General features: G+C 46.4%; 1 protein-coding gene across 1 annotated transcript in view; it reads left to right on the top strand.

Annotated features, from left to right (window-relative positions):
- GCN1 (GCN1 activator of EIF2AK4) overlaps positions 1-24,721 on the top strand; it is a 66,777-nt gene that overhangs the window by 7,891 nt on the left and 34,165 nt on the right. The window contains 27 exon segments of the mRNA XM_080986555.1: positions 745-853; positions 1,624-1,698; positions 2,282-2,410; positions 3,266-3,316; positions 3,919-4,017; positions 4,143-4,316; positions 4,421-4,573; positions 5,613-5,705; positions 6,462-6,537; positions 6,886-7,045; positions 7,892-8,081; positions 9,314-9,438; positions 10,623-10,766; positions 10,769-10,803; positions 11,696-11,789; positions 12,988-13,101; positions 14,795-14,993; positions 15,222-15,377; positions 15,886-16,067; positions 17,081-17,161; positions 17,880-18,023; positions 18,351-18,478; positions 18,832-19,021; positions 20,699-20,769; positions 21,629-21,794; positions 21,928-22,122; positions 23,160-23,406. Coding sequence (XP_080842681.1) covers positions 745-853; positions 1,624-1,698; positions 2,282-2,410; positions 3,266-3,316; positions 3,919-4,017; positions 4,143-4,316; positions 4,421-4,573; positions 5,613-5,705; positions 6,462-6,537; positions 6,886-7,045; positions 7,892-8,081; positions 9,314-9,438; positions 10,623-10,766; positions 10,769-10,803; positions 11,696-11,789; positions 12,988-13,101; positions 14,795-14,993; positions 15,222-15,377; positions 15,886-16,067; positions 17,081-17,161; positions 17,880-18,023; positions 18,351-18,478; positions 18,832-19,021; positions 20,699-20,769; positions 21,629-21,794; positions 21,928-22,122; positions 23,160-23,406 — 3,580 coding nt within the window.

The raw sequence follows: 24,721 nt of genomic DNA, 5'->3' as shown, positions 1-24,721 counted from the left end.
AAAGAACTGGAAAGCCGTGGAGGAAAATGGCTATGAAATGTTTCCAGCGTTTCTGCGCTTTGCTCAGCTTAATAATAATAAATAATAATAATTTTTGTATGCCGCTCATCTGGCTGGGTTGCCCCAGCCATGCTGGGCAGCTCCCAACAGAGTATTAAAAACACGATAAAATATCAAACATTACAAGCTTCCCTAAACACAGTTGCCTGAATACAGACATTAGAAACAATCCTTACTTAAAAACAACACTTGGTCTTAATATTGCGTTTTGAATTTCTGTTACCTGTCCTGGAATTTTGTGAAGAGTGGATAAGAAATCATAATCGTCATAACAGTTATGCTAGGTGCCATCATAGTCTTCCTGACTTGTAAGTTAAATACCCATATTATTACTGACTGGAAGTCAGCTTGCTGGATGGGAATTTGTGCTCTCCCTAGGTGACCAGGCAAGTGGCTATTAAACTGTGCTTAATTATTTAAGTTACAGGTAGGTAGCTGTGTTGGTCTGCCATAGTCAAAACAAAATAAAAAAATTCCTTCCAGTTGCACCTTAGAGACCAACTAAGTTTGTCATTGACAATGTTGGTCTCTAAGGTGCTACTGGAAGGAATTCTTTAAGTGTAAATTGCCTTTGGACCATGGTTTGGAAGGCGATGAATAAATTGTAACAACAGCGGCAACAGTAATATTTGCACTAAGGATCCCGAGCCGTGTATTGCATTAAAGCGGGTGGGTTTCTTGCAGGACAACTGTGCCCCTCTGCTCCGCTATGTGTCTCATACTGAATTCAAGGACCTCGTCTTGCCAGCTTTGCAGAAGTCCCTCTTGCGGAGCCCTGAGAACGCAATTGAAAGTGAGTGGCCAGTGGAAGCATGTGCGGTGTGTGTGTGTGTGGGGGGGGGTACATTGCAAAGGAAGTTTGCACCAAGCTGATTTGTCAGCACCTGAGACCCACATAGTGGCTCTTCATTGCATGGGGGTCTAGAGTGAGCTCCAGCTGGGTTAGAGAAGCAGCATTTGGTTCTTGATGTCCATGTGTGGGTGGATCTGTTTTAAGTTTATGCAATAGGCCATTCATGTTTTTGGCCTAAGGTACAGATTCTGTTCATCTGTGGGGGGAACATGTCACATGCCAATGTTGCATTGGAATTCTGTGTTTCATTAGATCACATATACTCAAAATCTTCTGGAATGCCCTGTGCTTTTTTTATTTTATTCACAGTATTAAAAAGCAACTTGCCATGTAGGTATTAGACAAACATACAATTCTCTGCAAGTAGATAAAAACCAGGGGGTTAACAGTTTGCTGGATTGTTTCTCTTGCACCCTGGTACAGGTTTCTCATTTTTTAGGAAGCGGCATCTCAAGTGTTCTTGTAGTTCCCAGTTACTTTATTTTGGTTCTTGTGCATGGACCATGAATGCTTGTTGTATTCATGTCCCACTTGCAGGCTTCCTTTTGGGGACATCTGGGTGGCTGCCGGGTGAGAGAACAAGATGCTGGACTAGATGGGGCCATAGGCTTGATCCAGCAGGTCTTGCTGTTGTGGACTCTCAGAGATTGGTCCCCGGCAAACCTGTAAGCTAATGAACGTTAACACACTGCTCTTCTTCTTGTCTTCAGCTATCTCCTCTCTCTTGGCGTCTGTGACCCTCGATCTCAGCCAGTATGCTCTGGACATAGTGAAAGGTCTAGCTGGTAAGTTCCATTGTCTGCGCTTACAGAGGCCAGCAGAAATTTTCCTCTATTGCTGCTGCTTTTACCAATGCCATCCTGTACTGTTGCAGGCATAGGCAAACTCGGTCCTCCAGATGTTTTGAGACTACAGTTCCCATCACCCCTGACCATGGGTCCTGTTATCTAGGGATGATGGGAGTTGTAGTCCCAGAACAACTGGAGGGCCGAGTTTGCCTATGCCTGGTTTTGAGAGTGGAGCTTTGTTATAGTGAGAGCAATTGAGAATGGTTTGAAGCACTTGAAGCCTGGTGGTTGTTTGCCATTCCAAGCAGGTGCTTTTTGGGAGGAGAGGGTGCTAGTCTTCAAGGAGAAAGAAACAATTACTCTGAGTAAGCGACCCAAGCATTTCATGATTGGCAGGGGCCAATTTTTAATAGGTGGAGAGAAAATTTAAAAGTTGGGGCGTGTTTGTTTTTCAAAGAGGGGAACTAGGCTGCAGTCATCATGTCCATATCTCTTCTTCCCAACCCCAGTTGTTAGTAAAGATAATTGTAAGCTTCCATACAGCTCCAAAGATTTGAGCGTTTGTGTTTCGATTTTATAGGTCAGTTGAAATCCAACAGTTCTCAGCTGATGGACGAGGCTATTGTAGCATTGAAGAACTTGGCTCGGCAGTGCAGCGACCCATCAACAGTGGAGTCACTTGGGAGACACCTGTTTGCCATTTTGGGAGGTGAGTGGCTCTGATCATTCCCTTTTCTTGTGTCACTTGCACCTTGCCTGGGAGATAAGCAGTGTTAGTCCTACTCACAGTAGACCCATCAAAACTGACGGGCAGGTAACTTAAGTTCATAGATTTGAATGGGGCTGCTCTGCATATGACTTAGGCTAAATTCACACCATACCTTTAAACTGCAGTGGTGTCACTTGAAACAGTCGCGGCTTCTCCCAAAGAATCCTGGTAACTGTAGGTGCTGAGAGTTTCCAGGGAAACCCCTCCCTGTTTCACTCCTAGAGCTGCAATTCCCGGAGTGGCTTAGCAACCAGTCCGCCTTTCCCAGGGAACTCTGGGAATTGTGGCTCTGGGAGGGGAACAAACTACAGCTCCCAGAAATGAAGGCATGAATATGGCCTTAGTTGGATATCGCCCTCTGCCCTGTTTCGGAGTGCACCTAACCTCTGCTTGTGGTGTCTCAGTTGTGGGATTTGAGGAATGGCCAAGGTCATGAGATGCTAGGAGCAGGCTTAGTTGCATAGTCCCATTCTACATCTGGCTTCAGAAACCTCATGCCTCTTCATGGTTCCTGGAAAGCCTTCCAATGGGGCACTTTTGGTGGTGTCCCCCAACCCTCAAGATTTCCTGGTTTAAACATAATCGGGCGCTGATTATGCAGCAGGTTTCTTGGCTTGTGCCCTAGTTTGCATGAAGAAGGGAGAGGCAAAGTTTTTTCCTGTTGGTACCCAGAGCTCATTAATATCTTGGCCTATTAAGCTGAGATGTGATTGTCTAAAGCCAGAGCATTAAAATTTGGGTTTTATGTCGTTTCGAACTTTGAGTCTACGGCTAACCCACAATTCTTGTTGACAGGTGCCGAGGGAAAGCTAACAGTTGTGGCACAGAAAATCAGTGTCCTCTCAGGTAAGGGAAAACGTCTTGGATTGCCTTAAAGTTGTAGTGAATGTTGGAAGATTCAGGACAGATGAAGTACTTATTCACACAACGCATAGTTAAACTGTAGAACTCCTTCCCATGGGAAGCAGTGATGACCAGCATCTTGGATGGCTTTGAAAGAGGGTTGGACAAATTCATGGAGGAGAATAAGGCTACAAGTTAGCCATGATGACTATACTCTGGCTCTGTGGTCAGAGGCAGTAATGCTTCTGAATATCAGTTGCTGGAGATCAAAGGAGGGGAGAGTGTTCCTGTGCTCAGGTCCTGCTTACAGGTTTCTCAAAGGCAGCCAGGTGGCCACTGTGAAAACAGGCTGTTGGACAAGATGGGCCATGAGTGTGATTCAGCAGACTTTTTTAAAAAAATAATTAAATAATCTTTGTTAATTTAAATTACACACTTATACAAAGAATTTACAATCTCATACTTCAAAAAGAAAATGAAAGAAAAAGAAAATTAAAGAAAAGACTTTTCGATATGTTCCTGCAGATACAGAGTATTTTTCTTTCCTGCTTTCGAAATGCGAAAAGGAAATGTAGCTCTAACCAAGGGAGTTTTTCTGCTTTTAGGGATCGGCAGCTGTAGCCACCATGCAGTTTCCGGGCCTTCAAACCAAGTTGTAAGCGGAACTATAACAGAACTTTTCATCCCTTTCCTTCAGCAGGAAGGTAAGGTGTCTTATTTTGTGGCACACTGTCGACTTCAGTGATTGGAACGTGATTGTGAAAAGCACACTGTTGATTGACAGGCTGCTTTCTTTGCCCCAGTTTCTTTTCATTTTCTCTCTCCTCAGTCCATGAAGGCACTTTGGTGCACGCCATCTCTGTCCTCGCACTCTGGTGTAATCGGTTCACCACCGAAGTGCCCAAGAAGCTGGTCGAGTGGTTCAAGAAAGCCTTCAGCCTTAAAACCTGCACTTCCGCTGTAAGACATGCGTATCTCCAGTGCATGCTGGCATCCTTCAAAGGCAAGAAAGAGCCTCTTCTAATTCCATTCCTGTGCCTGGGCAATCCCCTCCGATAGCAGGTTTTTGGGGAAAGGCCTCCCTGACTTCTCTTTCTGCTTCCACAGGCAACGTACTTATGCAGGGAGTAGACTTGCTGCCCTTGCTGATGCAGACGGTTGAAAAAGCAGCAGCGCAGAGCACTCAGGTTGCCCTGGTGATGGAAGGCGTGGCAGCAGCCTTGCTGATTTGTAGGCTCTCGGTAGCTGATGCACAAATAGGTAAGGTCCTACGATGTTTAGAAACAAGTTTCCCTTTTTTGATGGGGTGAAGGAACAATAGGTACAGATGAACAATCTTAGTGCAACTGCATAATTCAGGTGTCTCTTTTTCCTCACCCACCCCTGCAGTCTTCACAGTTGTAAGATCTGGTACAGAATTATTACTCAGAGACAATTGTGGTGATTCACTTACCTGCGTTCTGCACCTGTGGATTTATATAGTTGTTGCATTTTTCTCCCATCTTTTTCTCCAAGGAGCTCAAGGTGGCATACACAATTCTCTCCCCTGCCATCATTTAATCCCTACAACAACCCTGTGAGGTTGGTAGTTTAGGCTGACAGGCAGTGGCTGTGGCCCAAGGTCACCCAGGGAACTTCATGGCTGAGTGGGGATTCGAACCCTGGTCTTCTAGGTCCTAGTCCAACACTAACCACTACACCAACATTGGCTCTCATTGGATTGCAATGGCCTCAGACCATTCTCCCTCCCACCACCCATTTCCCCCCTGTCTATGGAAGTGTGGTGCTGCTGATCAGCCACCTGAGATTCCTGCATCTCAGTAATTGGTCCTCTCCAATTCTATGATTCCATGTGCCCTGGAAGATTCATTGCAGTGTTTCATTCATTTTACTAGTTGTTTTGGGTTGTATCCAGCGCAGCTGTTTCATTTGCACAACGGAACTTCCCTCTCCTCTCCCGTGGTTGGAGCAGATTTTAGGGGCAGGCAGGGGAAGAGGAGAAGGAAAAGGGGAAATTCCATTATGCAAGCAGAACGCTGTTTGTGCAGTGTTGGATACAACCCTTTGTTTTTTATCGGTTTTATCGGTGTGTTTTTATTTTTGCTTATAGTACTGTGTTAATAGAAAAAATAAAGTTTTATTGTAAGTAAGTCACTTAGGATCTTGCATGCTAAGTGGTATATAAATATAGTAAATAATAGGGTATAGCTTTCTTTATGTAAGCAGTGCCTGTAGGGCTGGTTGCCTCCTCTTCTTTTTGTTATCTACATGGCCACAATCTCTTTCTTTTCCTCTCCAGAGAACAAACTGAGTGGCTTCTGGCCCCTCGTTCTGGATGAGAAAAAGCAGATTTTCACTTCTGAGAAGTTCCTGCAGTCTGCATCAGAGGAAGGTGAGCCGGATGCCTTTGCTTTAAGGGGTCATCCTCAGGTTTTGCAAAAGGGTTTCCTAAGATGGACACGCTTCTGTATTTTGGGGCTTTGGGGCACTGTATGTTCTCCTCTTCTACTGCTTGTAGGCAAAGCTGAGTGAGGCAGGTTAGTCTGCCTTGTGGACAAAGAAGATGGGCTACTAACTTTTGCATCTCTCCTTAGTACACTTGCACAATGGATTGTGTTGCCCAGGTCTTTGCTGATAAAGGCTTAATACGCACAGTTCTGCCTCTCTTGTTTCTTTGTTCTTTGGGATCAGATGTCTTTTTTAGTTAATATCTTTAGCAAGAAAAAATCAACTGAAAACATATGGGAATACTGATAACATCATAGTAAATTAAACACAGTGTAAAGTTGTACATTGTCATGAAATATATTATTCTGGAACATCACAAAAAAATCCTCAATCTCTTCATAAACTTATTGGATCCAAACGATCCAGTCCTTTATGATGACGATAAAACTAAGCTGCTATAAAAGAATACATGTAAATCAACCAAGTGCCTCTTTTTTAATTTTTTTGTTTTTAAATTATTTGAATATTGTACCTACAATATCTTAGGCAAACCTTTTGTAGAAGTTGCTTTTTTTGAAAGGAAAGCTGATTCTCTTGGGGAAATGACTTTACGCTTGTGGGATTGTGATTTACTTGCAAGGATGGTGAATGCAACAAGGCTGGTTTCCACACCTTTTGTGTTTTTCCTCCCCTCCTACAGCAATGTGCACGGTTCTGCAGCTGACAGAATGCCTCCTCTTGGACCATGAGCATCGGCTACCTGGTGCTAAAGTCCAGTACGTATAGCTTGGTCTCCTTCTCTTGCTTATCATCAAACTCTTGAACCTTCCTCTGAGGGTGAGGGCGCCCCCATAACTTTGCACAAAAGGCTGGTATGCTTTGGGTCATGATCACACTGTTGTTGACTGCTTGCCTCCTCCCCATACCAAATCAGACCATTGGCCCATCTAGCTCAGTACTGTGTACACTGACTGGCAGCAGCCTCTCCGGGTTTCCTGATGGGACATTCCCAGCCCTAGATTGAACATGGGACCTTCTGCATGAAAGAAGATGCTCTGCCCCGGCACATGGCTCTCCTCCCTCCTATCTCTCTCCTTCCCCTCTACCTTTTTTCTTGCTTTCAGGCAATATCACAAAGCCCTGGCTGCAGTCCTCCTCAGCCGATCATGGGGTGTCCGAAGGCTCGGCCAGCAGACTGTGAGGAAGCTCCTGTCTTTGCCCAGAGGGTTCAAGTTGGCTTATGGGCTCTTAGAAGAGCTGAAAGTAGTGCTCAGTTCTCACAAGGTAAAGTCCATACAACTTTTGGGACGAGGTCCAGCCTTTTAAAGCCCTCCATCCTGAGGTTCATGGAGGATAAGGCTAATATCCACGATGGCTAGATTCTGTCTCCATTGCTAGAGGGAGCATACTTCATGGGGATGCGGGTGGCGCTCTTGGGCTTGCCAGTCAGAAGGTCGGCGGTTCGAATCCCCGTGACAGAGTGAGCTCCCATTGCTCTGTCCCAGCTCCTGCCAACCTAGCAGTTCGAAAGCATGCCAGTGCAAGTAGATAAATAGGTACTGCTGCAGCAGGAAGGTAAATGGCGTTTCCTTGCACTCTGGCAATATTGTGCAAGAGAGGGGATTGTTTTTGTTGCAATCAGGTCTGGTTTGCAGACTTCCCATAGACATCGGCTATTCATTCATTCAGCCTTTATATGCATAATTTAGACAACAAGACTGTAAAAGAGAAAAAAAGAAAACCATCCATAAAACATTGATAATCCAGATATATTAAATACATAAAACATCTAAAAGATCCATTAGCCACCATTAAGTACAATTAAGATGTTTTAGATTTGACTTTATTCTTTGCAAGTAGCTACTTTGAGCTTCAATGGAGTTGCCAGTTGATGGGAACTACAGGAGGGGGAAAGTGTTTCTGTTGCACTCAGGTCGGGTCGCAGGCTTCCCACAGACATCCGACCGGGCACTATGAGAACAGGATCCTGGGCTGGATGGGCCTTTTAGCCTGATCCTGAAGTCAGACTCTTGCTGCATTCGGCTGTGCTTTACAAGACTTTGATCAACATTGCTCTCTCTACACTCCAGCACTTGTCTTACTATTGCATTTATATTCACGATTTGTCAGGTACTGCCCACCGAGGCCTTGCTCACCGAGACAGGAGAGCTGTCGGAACAAGGAAAGACCTACATCCCTCCTCGTGTCCTCCAGGAGACGCTGTGCATGATCTCGTGTGTGTCGGGGCTGGAGGGCGATCCTGAGGAGAAGGAAAAGTTAGCCTTGGAAATGTTGCTAGTAAGCAATCACCCTTCTCTAGGTGAGTAGGAGAGGGGAAAGTTCCCAGTATGTTGTTCTTTGAAGGAGTTCCCAGTATGTTATTCTTTGAAGGAGAACTACATGAAAATGGTACAGATGGTATTTAACTCTGAGTAGGCTTACTAAGAGGGGATGTGGCTGGTGCTGTGGGTTAAACCACAGAGCCTAGGGCTTGCCGATCAGAAGGTCGGCGGTTCGAATCCCCGCGACGGGGTGAGCTCCCATTGCTCGGTCCCTGCTCCTGCCAACCTAGCAATTTGAAAGCACGTCAGAGTGCAAGTAGATAAATAGGTACCACTCCAGCGGGAAGGTAAACGGCATTTCTGTGCGCTGCTCTGGTTCGCCAGAAGCGGCTTACTCATGCTGGCCACATGACCTGGAAGCTGCACGCCGGCTCCCTCAGCCAGTAATGCAAGATGAGCACTGCAACCCCAGAGTCGGCCACGACTGGACCTAATGGTCAGGGGCCCCTTTACTCTTTACCTTTAGGCTTGCTAATATGTATAATAAGACTGAATCAGGTAAGTGCTGGAGATGCAAAGAGGTGGAGGGAACTTTTTTTCACATGTGGTGGACTTGTAAAAGGGTAAAAGAGTATTGGGAAGTAATCCATAATGAACTGAAAAAAACATTTAGGAGTTCTTTTCCAAAAAAACCCAGAATCCTTTTCCTTGGGGATAATTCAGACTGAAATTCCCAGGTGTCAAAAAAGGTTATTTATGTATGCTACTACTGTGGTCCGTGTTTGTTTAGCCCCAATATGGAAAATGAGCGAGGTCCCAACTAAAGAAAAATGGCAACTTAAGCTGACAGAATATGTGCAGCTTGCAGACTTAACATATAGAATAAGAGAACAAGAAGAACATACTTTAGAAAAGATTGGAAAACGTTTGTTGAATATATGGGGGGAAATTGTTTACACATGAAAACGTTGGCAGCATTAAGATACATTCAACAGTGTAAATAAGTTTTGATGGATGCAATAACGGAATACTGAATGGTTTAGCTTTTGTAAAAATATGCAGGGATCTATGATATGCAAATTGAACCATGGAAAGAGAATAAGGGAAATCCTTGATATTTTGAGGATTTTAAAATTAGTATTTTAAAATGTAAAACAGAAAATTTAATTATATATTTTACCAGTTGGGTATGTGACGGAAGTGGGGTCTGTTGTGCCTCTTGTAAGTCTCTCCCTCCCTCCCTCCCTCCTTCCTTGTATCTCCCTTTCAGTAACAGGGCAGTCTGGCCTTTGGACAGCCCTCCTGATCAAGATGAAACTGGACCCTGTCGATTTCATCGCTAAGTACCTGGAAAAGATCTTTGACCGGATCGTCACCCAGAGCCCCATGAATAAGGTGACTGGGTTTGATTCTTCTGCAGAGGTTTTCAAGGGCATCCTGGCCCAAGAGATGATGAAGCTGCCATAGTCAACACAAACTGTGGTCCACTTAGTTTTGGTACTGCCAACTCTCCAGAGGTGGGGGAACTTTTTCCATTGCCTTCTTGGCTTCCTTTCAAGGGCTACATCCTACTGGGGGGGGGGGGGCTAGAGGCAAAGGTAGGCAGAACAGTAAGCTAGTTTTTCCACCCCACCCCCAGCAGGAGGCATAATCTGAGTTCAAGGGCACATTCCAGACAGGCAAAGCTACTCAAGGTGGGTGTAGAGGGTCAGCCAGAGAGGTTTAGAGGGCTGTATGTGGCCTAGGGGCCCAAGGCTCTCCCCACACCTGGTCCACTCTGAACAGGCTCCCTAGGGGTGCAGGCAAAGTGTCTCTTTTTTGATCTGCTGCTTATAAATTTTAATTGGAAATGGCGGGGATTGGACCTGTGGCTTTCCCTCCTGCAGAGTTGATGATGCTCTACCACTGACCTGTGCTCCCTTCCTAAATGCTTTCTTAATGGACCTTGTGTGATAAGATTTTAGACCTGGGGGTTGTGGGTTGAAAAATCTTGCCGATGCTGCTTCTCTCCCTTCTGCAAAAGGACACAGCGACCACAGGTGCATGCAGTGAAGAGTGCTGCGGATTAAGACTATCAGCCCCAAGTGTTGAGAGAATATTATGTTGTTGTTTAGTCATTTAGTCGTGTCCAACTCTTTGTGACCCCATGGACCAGAGCACGCCAGGCACCCCTGTCTTCCACTGCCTCCCGCAGTTTGGTCAGACTCATGTTAGTAGCTTCGAGAACACTGTCCAACCATCTCATCCTCTGTCGTCCCCTTCTCCTTGTGCTCTCCATCTTTCCCAACATCAGGGTCTTTTCCAGGGAGTCTTCTCTTCTCATGAGGTGTCCAAAGTATTGGAGCCTCAGCTTCACGATCTGTCCTTCCAGTGAGCACTCAGGGCTGATTTCCTTCAGAATGGCGAGGTTTTGATCTTCTTGCAGTCCATGGGACTCTCAAGAGTCTCCTCCAGCACCATAATTCAAAAGCATCGATTCTTCGGCGATCAGTCCATTTCTCATTTCCATACATCACTACTGGGATAGTGCTGTAATACTTGACAAGTGGCTGTTTTCCCTCCCCTTCCTTGTTTCACAGTCATCCCTGAATGCAGTGGGTCTGCTGTCTGCCCTCTCTCCCAGCCAAGTCCTCCCTCAGGTCATCAGCACCATCTCCACCTTTCTAGAAAACCCAGCGCTGTGTCTTGTGACCCAGGAGGAGTTTGCTATCATGAAGATGCCCGGAAGGGGGAACTTTATGACAAGTCCATCTTGCACAGGTGAGGACGAGCACTTGGATACAGGAAGCTGCCTTATACTGAGCCAGGCCATTGGTCCATCTAGCTCAGTGTTGTCTACACTGACTGGCAGCGGCTCTCCTGTTCCAGACAGGGAACCTTTTTGCCAACCCTATCTGGAGATGCCGGGGATTGAACCTGGGACCTTCTTCATGCAAAGCAGATGTTTTGCCATTGAGCTACAGCCTTCCTTATTTTTGACAGGCCATGCCAGGTTTCATAGCACTTTTAGGAGAAAAAATCTCTTTAATCAAGACATGTATGCCACCAACCTATGGACCTTGTGTACACAGACCACTAAGCGATGACCTTTCCCTTTGAAATGTGTGTGGTATAACAAACACCACTAACGAACCGCTTTGATCTGTGGAACTGGCACTGTTACAAGTGAAACTTGATATCTGTTCTGCACTTGTAAGAAATCAATCTTTTAGTGTAGCAATGCTTAAACTTCGGAACTCCCTGCGTATTGACATCAGGCATGCACCTTTGCTGTACTTTTTTGGTTCTTGCTTAAAACGTTTCTGTTTAGGCAAGCCTGTCCAAACATGTAGAAGTTACATGTGTCTGAACCCCCCCCCCTCTTTATTGTTGATTTTCATAAGTTTTTAAAATCTCTTTTTAGCTGTTGTATATATAGAGAGAGATATATAGTTTGTGTAAAATGCTTAGAGTGGTCTTTATCACAATCAAACCGTATATAATTTTTGTTTAAATAAATAACAAATATTAAATGTTTTCTGTTCTTTTGTGGTAGCTGTAATTGAAGTTGATAACCTGAGATGATTTCACTGGATTGTGCTAATCTCTCTCTCTCTCTCTCTCTCTCTCTCTCTCTCTCTCTCTCTCTGTCTCTCCCCTTTGCTGTCTTCAGTGCTCAGCAAGACAGCCTGAAAAAGGCCAACATGAAGAGAGAAAACAAAGCTTATTCTTTCAAGGAGCAGATCATTGAACTGGAGCTGAAGGAGGTGAGGTCTTGCATGGGGGATAATGCCATATTTAGGTCTAATATAAGCCCTGTTTTAAAGCAACTGGACTGGTAGCTCCCCTTAGCATTTAATGTTTGTTAATGTTTGATGTTTTATTATGTTTTTATATATGCTGTAAGCTGCCCAGAGTGCAGCTGCTGCTGCTGCTCCTCCTCCTCCTCCTTCTTCTTCTTCTATATTACAGTCATACCTTGGTTCTCAAACGCCTTGGTACTCATACATTTTGGCTTCCAAATGCCAAAAACCTGGAAGTAAGTGTTCCGGTTTTGGGACGTTTTTTGGAAGCCAAACATCCGACGCAGCTTCCACTTGAGTGCAGGAAGCTCCTGCAGCCAATCGGAAGCCGCACCATGGTTTTCGAACATTTCGGACGTTGAATGGACTCCTCGGATTACATTCAAAAACCAAGGTAGGACTACAAACAGTTCTGTGAGGAGTAATTTAAGAAATATTGTAAAAATGGAAAATATTGTAAAAATGGAGAAATGATTTGTTAGAAAAGGTAAAGGCAATATTAAGTTAAGAATTGCAGGAGAAATAATCAAGACGGAAGGCTATCAGAGATGCTGAGGGAAGTCCAAACAAGGACATATGTATAATAATTTGTGTGGTATGTCTTAAAAAATTTTGTATGCAAAAAATAATAATAATATATTTTTTTTAAAAAAAAGAACCAAGGTATGACTGTATTATTATTAAAGCCCTAAATGACTCAGGCATGGACTGGAGGAAAGTTGGATTTCACATCTTCACTCAGTTCTGCAGGGTTTTTTTTGGAACACTCACGTTTTCTCAGCCTGATGAGCCACCTCTCAGGGGATAACAGGGAAAGCATCCCATGTAAAGCTCCCTGAGTTTCTGGGAGAGAAGGGGAATGAAAATGAAGATAAAAAGAAGACTGAATAGTTTTAAGTTGCATCAAGACCTTTTTTGGTAGCATTTGATGAGCAACCTGTGATAAACTAAGTCAGATTGCATAGAGCTAGGTGTCTTTTTTTCCTTTCTTGCTGCTGTCGTACTGAGCTTGTCTGTCTCTGGGCACAACTCCCAATTCACCCTCATTTTCTCTCCCATCATGTTGTTCATTGTCTTTGAACTGCTGAAGCTGCTTCCTTTGGAGGGAATGCTGCCGCCCGCTTCCCCGTTATAACCAAAAAGATGGTTTTCTCTTCTGCAGGAGATTAAGAAGAAGAAGGGGATAAAGGAGGAGATCCAGCTAACCAGCAAGCAGAAGGAAATGCTGAATGCCCAGCTGGAAAAGGAATCTCAGACCAGGAAGCAGTTGAAAGAGGTAAGCTATAGCTGGGCCTAATGTTAAGAACAGAAGAGGAGCCTGCTGGATCAGGCCATAGGCCCATCGTGTTCTCGCAGCGGCCAGCCAGATACCTGTGGGTGTTATAGGAAAATCATTGGGCTCACTTGCATTGTCAAAAAAGACACCAGCCAGAAATGTAGTAGCAGCAGCAGCAGTAGTAGTAGTAGTAGTAATAATAATAATAATTTATTTATACCCCGCCATCTGGCTGGGTCTCCCCAGCCACCTTGGGTGGCTTCCAACAAAGTATTAAAATACAGTGGTCTGTTGAAACATTAAAAGCTTCCCTAAACAGGGCTGCCTTCAGATGTCTTCTAAAAGTCTGGTAGTTGTTCTTCTCCTTGACATCTGGTGGGAGGGCATTCCACAGGGTGGGTGCCACTACCGAGAAGGCCCTCTGCCCGGTTCCCTGTAACTTGACTTCTCGCAGTGAGGGAACCGCCAGAAGGCCCTCAGCTCTGGACCTCAGTGTATATAGGAGCCAAACAGCAGCCTGTAGGCCTGATCTTTATTCAAAAGACTGTTGCAACAGGACTTCCACCCACCACATGGAAGAAGCACCGAACAAAAGGGTGCCCCTTCTTTTATAAGCTTCTCCTTTTCCCACAAACCCCTTTGGTGAAGCTTCATGCACGCATCACAGATACATCATACATATGTCACAAAGGGGGAGGGGTTTTCTTGCCCCCAACCCTCCCTTGCCCTCCACTTTACACTCATCAAGTGATAACAATGGAAGTATTTACAAGTTCCTGCTCTTTCCTGCTCAGGTAATCACACTTCTTTGTCCTGACCCAGAACCTAATCCGTTCCTGGGTGGTTTGCTATTGTCTGCAGGATGACTACCTGTCTGGCACCCATTTGCCAGGATGCCAGTGATTATCTCTTATGTAAGAGGCTGCTGTGTACGTGATCCCAGGTTTCAGGGATTATGGCTGTCTTTTACCAGTTTCCCAAGTCCCCCCCTTCGGTAGCCATCTTTTCCCTGAGTAAAATGAAGTTGGAATGGTGTCGATTTGGGCGGTTGGTCTGGGGGTGCAGTGTCCCGTTTAACTGGAAACGAAACCCCACCACCACCTTTATAAAAATTCCGGTCACATGGGAAACCCACAAGCAGGATCTGAGCACATGAGATGTCTCCCTTCCAGCATTGAGATGAGAGGGGCTGGGGAGAGACCTTGAAATTACAACAGGAATAGGGTCTCTCTTCTGAACTGGCACATTTCCACACTCAAGGGCAATGTTTGCTTCCTGGCCGGTGGTGGTGGTTGTTGTTTTAATAAATTAAATTAAATTAAATTTAAAAAATAATGTAGGCTGGATCACACAAAAGAGGGTAGCCTAGCCTGTTCAGAGCATATGTCAACAAATTGTTACCTGTTGCTTCTGAGGACCCTCTTGACTCTGTCTCTAAAGACCACCCCCTCCATCTCCCATTAGCAGATCAACCTCCCCACCATATCCACTGCTCACCAGCTGCTGCTGTGGTCCAGTATTGTCATGCCATCTGTTTCTGGGTCAGCAAGTCCCTTTCCCCCTCTTACTGTGCTGAGAATATTGATAAAGGAAGAAAATACAGAGTGTGGGTGTGTGGGTGTGTTAGTCCAAAGCTTGGCTGCTTCTTTCAAGATTGCCTTTCGCCAGTAACCACCGCAGTGTTCTATTGCAGCTTGACAATGAACTGGAATCAATGCTGGGTCTCCTGGATGCTGTTCTAAAGAGGAACCCCCCTGGTCTCTCCCAGTACATCCCCAGTCTCATAGGCTTCTTCCTGCCTCTGCTGAAGTCCCCTCTGGCGGCTCCAAGGATTAAGACCCCTTTCCTTTCTTTGGCATCCTGTGTGATGCCTGATCGGTTGAAGACTTTTGGTTAGTGTTCTGCTTTGTGTGTGTTTATATCTATCTATCTATCTATCTATCTATCTATCTATCTATCTATCTATCTCTATGATGGGGGAAAACTCAGATAAGTTAAGCTTTTGTAGCATAAATCTGCAAAAATACAAACAAACATAGATTGGGGTAGCCAGCAAGGGTGCCTTCCCCCCTCCTCAATTTTGGTGCTGGACTTACAACTCCCTTCACCCCTTTCCCCAGGTACTGTAGTGAGCCACGTGACCTTGAGGATGATAAAGCCTGAGTGTGTTTTGGACGAATCCTGGTGCCAAGAGGACCTGCCCACTGCTGTGACCAGAGTGGTGACCTTGTTGCACACGCACACTGTGCCTGTCCGGATGAGCAAGGGAGAGGCAGGTGAGGACCCGCTTCTGATTTTTCCCCACCTGATTTGGTTGCTAAGCAGTGCCTCCCCCCCTCCTCCCCGAGCAGCTGACTCGAAGAAGAAGAAGAAGAGTTTGGATTTGATATCCCGCTTTATCACTACCCGAAGGAGTCTCAAAGCGGCTAACATTCTCCTTTCCCTTCCTCCCCCACAACAAACACTCTGTGAGGTGAGTGAGGCTGAGAGACTTCAGAGAAGTGTGACTAGCCCAAGGTCACCCAGCAGCTGCATGTGGAGGAGCGGGGAAGCGAACCCAGTTCACCAGTTTACGAGTCTTAACCACTACACCACACTGGCTCTCTACTGAGAACAGAATTAACTCTTTAAGTTATGAACTGAATGATCACTGCTGTTGCACCCCCAACAAGTCAGCCACGCCCATTGATTTCAGCAGATCTATTCTGTCAATGGCTGACGTTGGCCTGTATGGGCATGTCCTTCTGCGTCTGTATCTCCCCTCTTCTTTTCTGCCTGTTGCAGGTCCCGTGCCATTAACGGCCCCAGCCTTTTCCTTAGTCTTCCCTCTCCTCAAAATGGTGCTGCTGGAGACTCCCAACGACAGTGAAGAGAAGGAGGAGCTCTTGGTCAAGGCTCTGCAGACGATCACGGTCCATGCTCAGCTGAGATCATCTGCCAGCAGCCAGAGTTTACTGGTGGACGAGGTCAGTGTTTTCCATGGGATTGCACCATCTTCAGAAAGCAAGCTGCCATTTTTACTTGGTGGCAGACAGACGTGCCCCCCCCCCCCGGAGGTTCAAACGAAGCTGAAAATGCACAGCCGAACAAAGCTGATGCAAGTGTTGAGATACTTTCCTTCTCATCACATCCCTCCTCCTCTGCCTCTTTGTCTTGAGAGCCGCCTCCCTCTCCTGACCCCAGATGCAACATACAACAGCTTGTATCCATAGAAGAACAGGAAGTACTTCAACATGAATTTAAAATGTTGTAACATTAATGCAACTGAACAGAGTTACAGTGGTACCTTGGTTCTTGAACTTAATCCGTTCCGGGAGTCGGTTCGACTCCTGAAACCATTCGAAAACCAAGGCGCAGCTTCCGATTGGCTGCAGGAGATTCCTGCAGTCGAGCAGAAGCCGTGTCAGATGTTGGGCTTCCGTAAAACGTTCACAAACCAGAACAGTTATGGGTTTGCGGCGTTTGGGAGCCAAGCCGTTTGAGAACCAAGGTACCACTGTATTTGCTGGATTTGGGTGTTACATTTTAGTATTCAACCGCTATTTTAGCGATGTATCGATTCACATTTTGTTCTGTTGTAAGCCGCTTTGAAAAAGCAACATATACAGTATATTTCTGTGTGTAAGACTAGGTTTTCCCCCCTAAAAAAGAATGTCAAAAATTAGGGGGCGTCTTACACACAGATACATCTCCCCCATTTTCTTAAATCTGAGTCCCCCAAAATATACATGGCGTTGTCTTATTGACAGAAAAATATGGTAAGTGTAAATAATAACAGCAACTTAGTAAATCGACTAGTATGTAAATTTTGTTAAGTACATAAAATACAGAATGCTCACCTTCTGTGTGCCATTCCAAATCCCCCAGCTTCATTGCATGATGAGGATGATTATTCATTATTGGTTGGGCGGTTGCCTTTTTTTAAATGACAAGTGTTTGCGTTTCTCTTTTGCCCCTCTTTCCCCCGGTCACCTGTCAGAACGGACCCGAGTTACTGCCTCGCACAGAGATGCTGCGGCTCTTGAGTAAAGTGATCGGGACAGGCTCTCCACGCTTACAGGTGAGCTGGCCACCCATTCTAGTACAGCAACAGCTCGCATACCAGAAGCAGAGCCCCCGTAGCTCTTTTTATCTGGTCTTTGTTGGTCCTGTTAAACCTGTATTCGGCTCCCATACTTCTAATGTTAACTGTCTTCCGGGTTTTCTGTACAGTGCCCGTATTAACATGTTATGCAGTGCCTGAGTACATTGTGAGCCAGTGTTGCACAGTGGTTAGAGTGCTGGACGAGGATTTGGGAGACAGGGGTTCAAATCCTCACTCCGCCATGAGGCTCACTGTCTCTCAGCCCCAACCTATCTCACAGGGTTATTGTGGGGATAAAATTGAGAGGGGAGGAACTATGGATGCTACCTTGAACTCCTTGGAGGAAAGATGGTTTATGAATGCAATTGATTGATTCACTCATGGATTTTCCAGTTTGGTGCCATTAATGAGATTATATTTAGGTGTCTGCTGAAAACATTTGTGCTTTCCCTTGAGGGTGCAACCCGGCCATTCATGGAATATCAATTTTATATCTGATGGAATTGCTTTGTTGTTGTTCCGATATGTATGGATGGTTCCATGGTTTTTAGTTGGTTGAATCAGTTTTTATTTCTTTCAGAGTGTGTTTTAATGTTCTTTTTGTACCCCTTTGGTGGCTTTGTGCCTATGAATTTGTATGGCAACAATTATATTCCTTCGCTGTCTGATTTTAAGCTCTCTTGCCTCTTGTCAGGTCTTGGCTTCCAACGCCCTGACCGCCCTGTGTGCCAGCAGCAGTGGAGAGGACGGCTGTGCCTATGCAGAACAGGAAGAAGTGGATGTGTTACTCCAAGCCCTTCAGTCCCCGTGCATGAATGTCCGAGATGCAGCCCTCCGGGTCAGTCGGGACCTCTTTCCAGCCAGCACAGGGGAGGAGATGGGGGGACAGGTGGCTTCCCATCCACCACTGGAGGAAGATACGTTTGTAGAGCTGTGTTAGGGAATCCCAGACCTGGGGGCCTAATGTGGCCCTCTGGGCCTTCATGCCTGGCCCTCGGAACGCAGCACACCCTCCCAATTTTGCTGCCACCGTGTGCCTGCAAAGTAATACCTGAACAGCCTTAATGCATGCTGGAAAGGGGACGTCACTTCTCATGGCAGTTTTGGAATACAAGGAGGTTGGGGAGGAAGGCTTTCTACTGACTTGACCTGTTCTGATCTTCAGGGCTTGATGGAGCTGCAGTTGGTGCTGCCAACGCCAGACAGCGATGAGAAGAATGGGATGAACCTTTTGCGCCGTCTCTGGGTGGTGAATTTCGACAAGGAAGAAGCAATCAGGACGCTGGCCCAGAGGTGAGAATTTGCTGTCCCACCAAAGAGATTCTCTTGTTGTTGTTTTTTACACCAGAGGCACATTGCTCAAATGTCAGATGATGCTTCTCCACCAGGACCTGAGGAAGTGCTTTGACCAATGGACATAGGAAACTGCCTCTGCAGAGTATTGCCTAACAAATGGAACCCTCCTAAGTCTTGCCAGGGCCTAACAATTATTGGCCCACCTTGATGCAGAGGCAGGCTTTTTCACTGGTCGCAGCTTGGTTGTGGAATGCGGTACCTGCTGAAAACTTCCCTCATCGCTGCCTGATATGAGACCGGGGTGGATCTTCTATACCCGGAGGATGACCTTTGGCTTTCGTCTCTTATAGGCTTTGGGAGTCGATGGGTCTGGAGTTGCAGCCTGACATCTGTTCGGTCCTCATTAAAGATGTCATCCACTACGAGGAAGCCGTGCGCCAGGCTGGTGCTGAGGCCCTTTCCAAGAGCGTTGAGCAGTATCGAAGCCAGACGAGGGACGTCATGACCAAACTGATGGAGATCTATCAGGAGAAACTCTATGTAAGCCATTCGTGATGAGGGACTGGGGGGAGGTCTAGAGCAAGATTGGGGGGAACCTCTGGCTTAGAGGCTGTGGCACTGAGACCTCTAGGTGTCTGTGAATCCAGTCCTCGGGACCCTCCCTAGGCCACACCTCTCCTCCTCCCAAACTACATTCCTGTGTACTATCCTTGCATGCTTTCACCTGGCAGCAATGTAGTAGTAGTAAAGGTAAAGGGACCCCTGACCATTAGGTCCAGTTGTGACCGACTCTGGGGTTGCGGGCCTCATCTCGCTTTATTGGCCAAGGGAGCTGGCATACAGCTTCCGGGTCATGTGGCCAGCATGACTAAGCCGCTTCTGGCGAACCAGAGCCGCGCACAGAAACGCCGTTTACCTTCCCGCCTATTTATCTACTTGCACTTTGACATGCTTTTGAACTGCTAGGTTGGCAGGAGCAGGGACCGAGCAACGGGAGCTCACCCTGTCGCGGGAATTCGAACCGCCAACCTTCTGATTGGCAAGCCCTAGGCTCTGTGGTTTAACCCACAGTGCCACCTGTGTCCCCGTAGTAGTAGTAGCAGCAGTGGTTTTATTTATTTATATGTACATACATACATACATATATATATATATATACATACATACATACATACATACCCTTCCCATCTGGCTGTGTTTTCCCAGCCACTCTGGGCAGCTCCCAACAGAATATTAAAAACATGATAAAACATCAGACATTAAAAACTTCCCTAAACAGGGCTGCCTTCAGATATCTTCTAAAAGTCAGATAGTTGTTTATTTCCTTGACATCTGGTGGGAGGGCGTTCCACAGGGCGGGCGCCACCACCAAGAAGGCCCTTTGCCTGGTTCCCTGTAACCTCACTTCTCGCAGTGAGGGAACCTCCAGAAGGCCCTCGGAGCTGGACCTCAATGTCCAGGCTGAACGATGGGGGTGGAGACGCTCCTTCAGGTATACCGGCCCGCGGCCGTTTAGGGCTTTAAAGGTCAGCACCAACGCTTTGAATTGTGCTCGGAAACGTACTGGGAGCCAATGTAGGTCTTATAGGCCCTTCAGTGTCCTCGTTCTGTGATAATGAGCATACGAAGAGCATGCTGGGTCAGGCCAAAGGTCCACCTAGTCAAGCATCCACTGGCCGATCAAATGCCCCAATGAGACAGCTCTCCTGACACGGTTACCTGACAAATGATGAACATAAAGCAATATAGTAGTTCATGCACCAGGTGTCGGGAGAGCAATACGGTTTAAAGCATTGTGGAATAAAGCACAACAGAACACAGCAAGGGCCTGGCTGCTGGATCAAATGCCAAATGCTCATCCAGTCTAGCATCCTGTTCTCCCAGTGGCCAACCAGATGCCCCAGTGGGAAGCCTGCAAACAGGATCCAAGCACAACAGCGCTCTCCCCACTTGTGATTCCCATCATCCAGTACTCAAGAGGTGTGCCGCCCTTGACACCATGGCTGGTAGCTCTTGAGTCAGAGTCCAGCCACATCTACAGGGCCACAGGTTCCCCACGCCCTGGTCTTATAGAGAAACTTAAGTCTAGCACAGTGTGCTTCTGTCCCTGCCCCTTCCCTCCCCCTTATTTGTTTTGCACCTGGATTTTTACCGTGTTCAGCTTTTATAAGCTCCTTTGCTGGGTTTTCTGACGGAATGCCTGTTTCTCTTGAACAGAGGCCTCCACCGGTTTTGGATGCTCTGGGACGTGTGATATCTGAATCTCCACCCGACCAGTGGGAAGCCAGGTAGTCCTTACTTAAATTAAAATTCTGACTCTCTCTATCCAGCTGAGGTGCTTCAGGCCTCTGACGTTATAAGGCGAGATGTAAACGTAATAGTTTAAATCGGGGTTTCCCAAACTTGCGCCTCCGGCTGTTTTTTGACTACCATTCCCAGCTACCTACCTGACCTGGTAGCTAGTAGGGCTGGGCAATATCTGGTTTTCAACATTGCGATATATCACCAGCTAAACATTGTGATATACTTGATACAGCACGGTGTCTGAAATAAAGTTGAAGCTATGTAGAAGCACTGGCAGGCTTCACGGTTTTCCCTACATTGTGATTTTTGCATAGTACTAGTTTCTTCTTCTTTTTGCGATCACTCATAGCCGAGTAAAATTGTCTTCCATAAACACGGTTTTAACAATGAGTCCGTAAGTGACTGTGGAGGCCAATTCTGGATCCACACGTCCTTCCACAATGGGGACATTGGTTTCTGGGCGGGAGCTGATCACAGTGTGAATTTGCCAAGTGTGCCTTCCTCCTAGCACGATAGTACTAGCTATATATATACACACATGACATCATATTGCCAGGTGAAAAATTATGAAACCAATATCACAATAGGGACTTCAAACTGGTTTTGGATGAAATATTGATATATTGCCCAGCCCTAAACCCTGGTTTAAAAGCATAGGAACGCAAGAAGCTTCCATATGATGAGTCAGTCTGTCTAGCTCAGTACTGACTTAACTGGTCGTGCCTCTCCAGGTTTAAGGCAGGAGATATTCCCAGCCCTACCTGGAAATACCTGGGACCTTCATGCTGCTCTGCCACTGAACCATGGCCCTTCAGAACCATAGCTACCATGTTACCTTTACAGGTGTGGCATTGCGTTGGCCCTGAACAAGCTTTCGGAGCACCTGGACAGTTCGCAGGTGAAGCCTCTCTTCCAGTTCTTTGTACCGGATGCCCTTAATGATCGCAACCCCGAAGTCCGGAAGTGCATGCTGGACGCAGCCCTCTCGGCGCTCAATACCCATGGCAAGGTAGGCATTAAGATACATCGGAAGGAAACGGCCTTATATTGACTCGGTCTTTTGGTTCATCTAGCTCACCATTGCGTCCAGGTCTTTGAAATCACGGTTAATGCCATTGTGTGTGTGTCCTATGGCTTTTCAGGACAGTGTCAACTCCCTGCTGCCCGTGTTCGAGGAGTTCCTGAAGGACGCGCCAAACGATGCCAGCTATGATGCCGTCCGGCAGAGTGTCGTCATTCTGATGGGCTCCCTGGCCAAACATTTGGACAAAAGCGATCCGAAAGTCAAGCCGATCGTTGCCAAACTGATAGCAGCCCTTTCCACTCCATCCCAACAGGTAAGCCCTTTCTCTTTTCCTTGCCACTTTTGCGGAGACGGAAGCAGGGTAGGAGATTTTGGGGGGGGGGTTCGAGACACTGAGAAGAGATCTCTGAACCAGTTTTTGCATTTTAGGTTCGGTTTGACTCTTTTGGTAGTTTGGTTAATTCAGTAGTCAGCAGGCAGTTCACCAGGGGGCAGTGGCATACCATGAGAAACAAATCAATTAAACACGCAGCAATAGAATGGTGCCCAAGTATACTGTGAAATTTGAAGATTATTGCATCCCTTTTTGCTTCATTGCAGTGTTATTTTCTCCAAATTGAGGTTGACGTTAACTGGTTTCGCGTTGCCTTGTTTCAGACTGCAGTTAATATTAACCACAATTGGTCAGTTCAGGTGCTCCAGGAGACCCAGGAAGCGGTGTCCCTTTTACCTGGTTTATGTCATGGCCCTTCCTTGCTAAAGTGGACTGAGCGTCAAATCTTTTTTTAAAAAACACGCCTGCCTTAATTAGGGTCAGTTATAAAAGTGTGTTTTAAACAATGGGGGACAGTAATAAAAAGCGCATTATATTCCATTAGGGAGCAAATTATCCACCTGCCTAATCATACCAAATTCACTGGGATGCAGGTGGTGTTGTGGTCTAAACCACTGAGCCTCTTGGGCTTGCTGATCAGAAGGTTGGCAGTTCAAATCCCCATAACAGGGCGAGCTCCTGCCAACCTAGCAGTTCGAGAGCAGACCAGTGCAAGTAGAGAAATAGATACCGCTGCGGTGGGGAGGTAAATGGCGTTTCCATGCGCTCTGGTTTCCGTCACAGTGTTCCGTTGCACCAGAAGCAGTTTAGCCATGCTGGCCACATGACCGGGAAAGCTGTCTGTGGACAAACGCCGGCTCCCTCTGCCTGAAAGCGACCCCATAGTCACCTTTGCCTGGACTTAACCATCCAGGGGTCCTTTACCTTTTACCAAATTCACTTTCTATGACTGGCCCCTGAGTCAGCCCAGGGTAACTTTTGCTTGAATTGCATTCTTGTCACGGTGATCCCTGTAGGTCCAGGAGTCTGTGGCCAGCTGCTTGCCGCCCCTGGTGCCTGCCATCAAGGAGGATGCAGGAGGGATGATCCAGAAGTTGCTGCAGCTGCTGCTGGAGTCCGATAAGTACGCCGAACGGAAAGGAGCCGCTTATGGGCTGGCTGGCCTGGTGAAAGGCTTGGGCATCCTCTCCCTCAAACAGCAGGAAATGATGGCCACGCTAACAGATGCCATCCAGGACAAGAAGAACTTCCGGCGGCGAGAAGGTGATTTGATTGGCAGATTCTCCCCCTGTTCTCCCCATCTTAACTTCTTTAGGACTTTTGCCCTTGATGTGGGTGGGTGTTTCGCTTGCTTGGAACCTCACCCAATGTTCTCTGCTTCCTAGATGGCAGGCTCTTGCACTAAGGGACATGCAAATTCCCCCCCCTTTTTTATTTATTTATTTATTTATTAATGTTACATATGCATACATCCCCTTCATGGATCACTGCCTTGCCGTGGCGAAGGGGCTTGAAGAACTCAGAGAAGCTATGAACTATGCCGAGCAGGGCACCCAAGATGAACAGGTCATAGTGGAGAGTTTTGACCAAACGTGATCCACCTGGAGGAGGAACCGGCAAGCCACTCCAGTATCCCTGCCAAGAAAACTCCATGGACAAAGACAACAGGCATATAAGAGTTATGACGCTGGAAGATGAGCCCCTCAGGTCGGAAGGCGTCCAACATGCTACTGGGGAAGAGCGGAGGACAAGTACAAGTAGATCCAGAGCTGATGAAGCGGCTGGGCTAAAGCCGAAAGGACGTTCAGTTGCGGATATGCCTGGAAGCGAAAGGAAAGTCCAATGCTGTAAAGAAAAATATTGCATAGGAACCTGGAATGTAAGAACCATGAACCTGGGTAAGTTGGATGTGGTCAAAAATGAGATGGCAAGAATAAATATTGACATCCTGGGCATCAGTGAACTAAAATGGACGGGAATGAGCGAATTCAGTTCGGATGACCATCATATCTACTACTGTGGGCAAGAAACCCGCAAAAGAAATGGAGTGGCCCTCATAGTCAACAAAAGAGTGGCGAAAGCAGTACTGGGATGCAATCTCAAAAATGATAGAATGATCTCGATACGAATCCAAGGCAGACCTTTTAACATAACAGTCATCCAAGTTTATGCACCAACTACTGGTGCTGAAGAAACTGAAATTGACCAATTCTATGAAGACTTACAACACCTTATAGAAGTGACACCAAAGAAGGATGGTTCTTCTCATTATAGGGGCTTGAAATGCTAAAGTAGGGAATCAAGAGATAAAAGGAACAACTGGCAAGTTTGGCCTTGGAGAGCAAAATGAAGCAGGGCAAAGGCTAATAGAGTTCTGCCAAGAGAACAAGCTGGTCATCACAAACACGCTTTTCCAACAACACAAGAGACGACTCTACACGTGGACATCACCAGATGGGCAGCATCAAAATCAGATTGATTATATTCTCTGCAGCCAAAGATGGAGAAGCTCAATACAGTCAGCAAAAACAAGACCTGGAGCTGACTGTGGCTCAGATCATCAGCTTCTTATAGCAAA

Source organism: Podarcis pityusensis, assembly GCF_964106645.2.
Source record: "Podarcis pityusensis genome assembly, chromosome: 16".
Taxonomy (NCBI): Eukaryota; Metazoa; Chordata; class Lepidosauria; order Squamata; family Lacertidae; genus Podarcis; species Podarcis pityusensis.
Note: the sequence above shows the minus strand (reverse complement) of the source record. Positions and strands in the feature narration are given on the sequence as shown.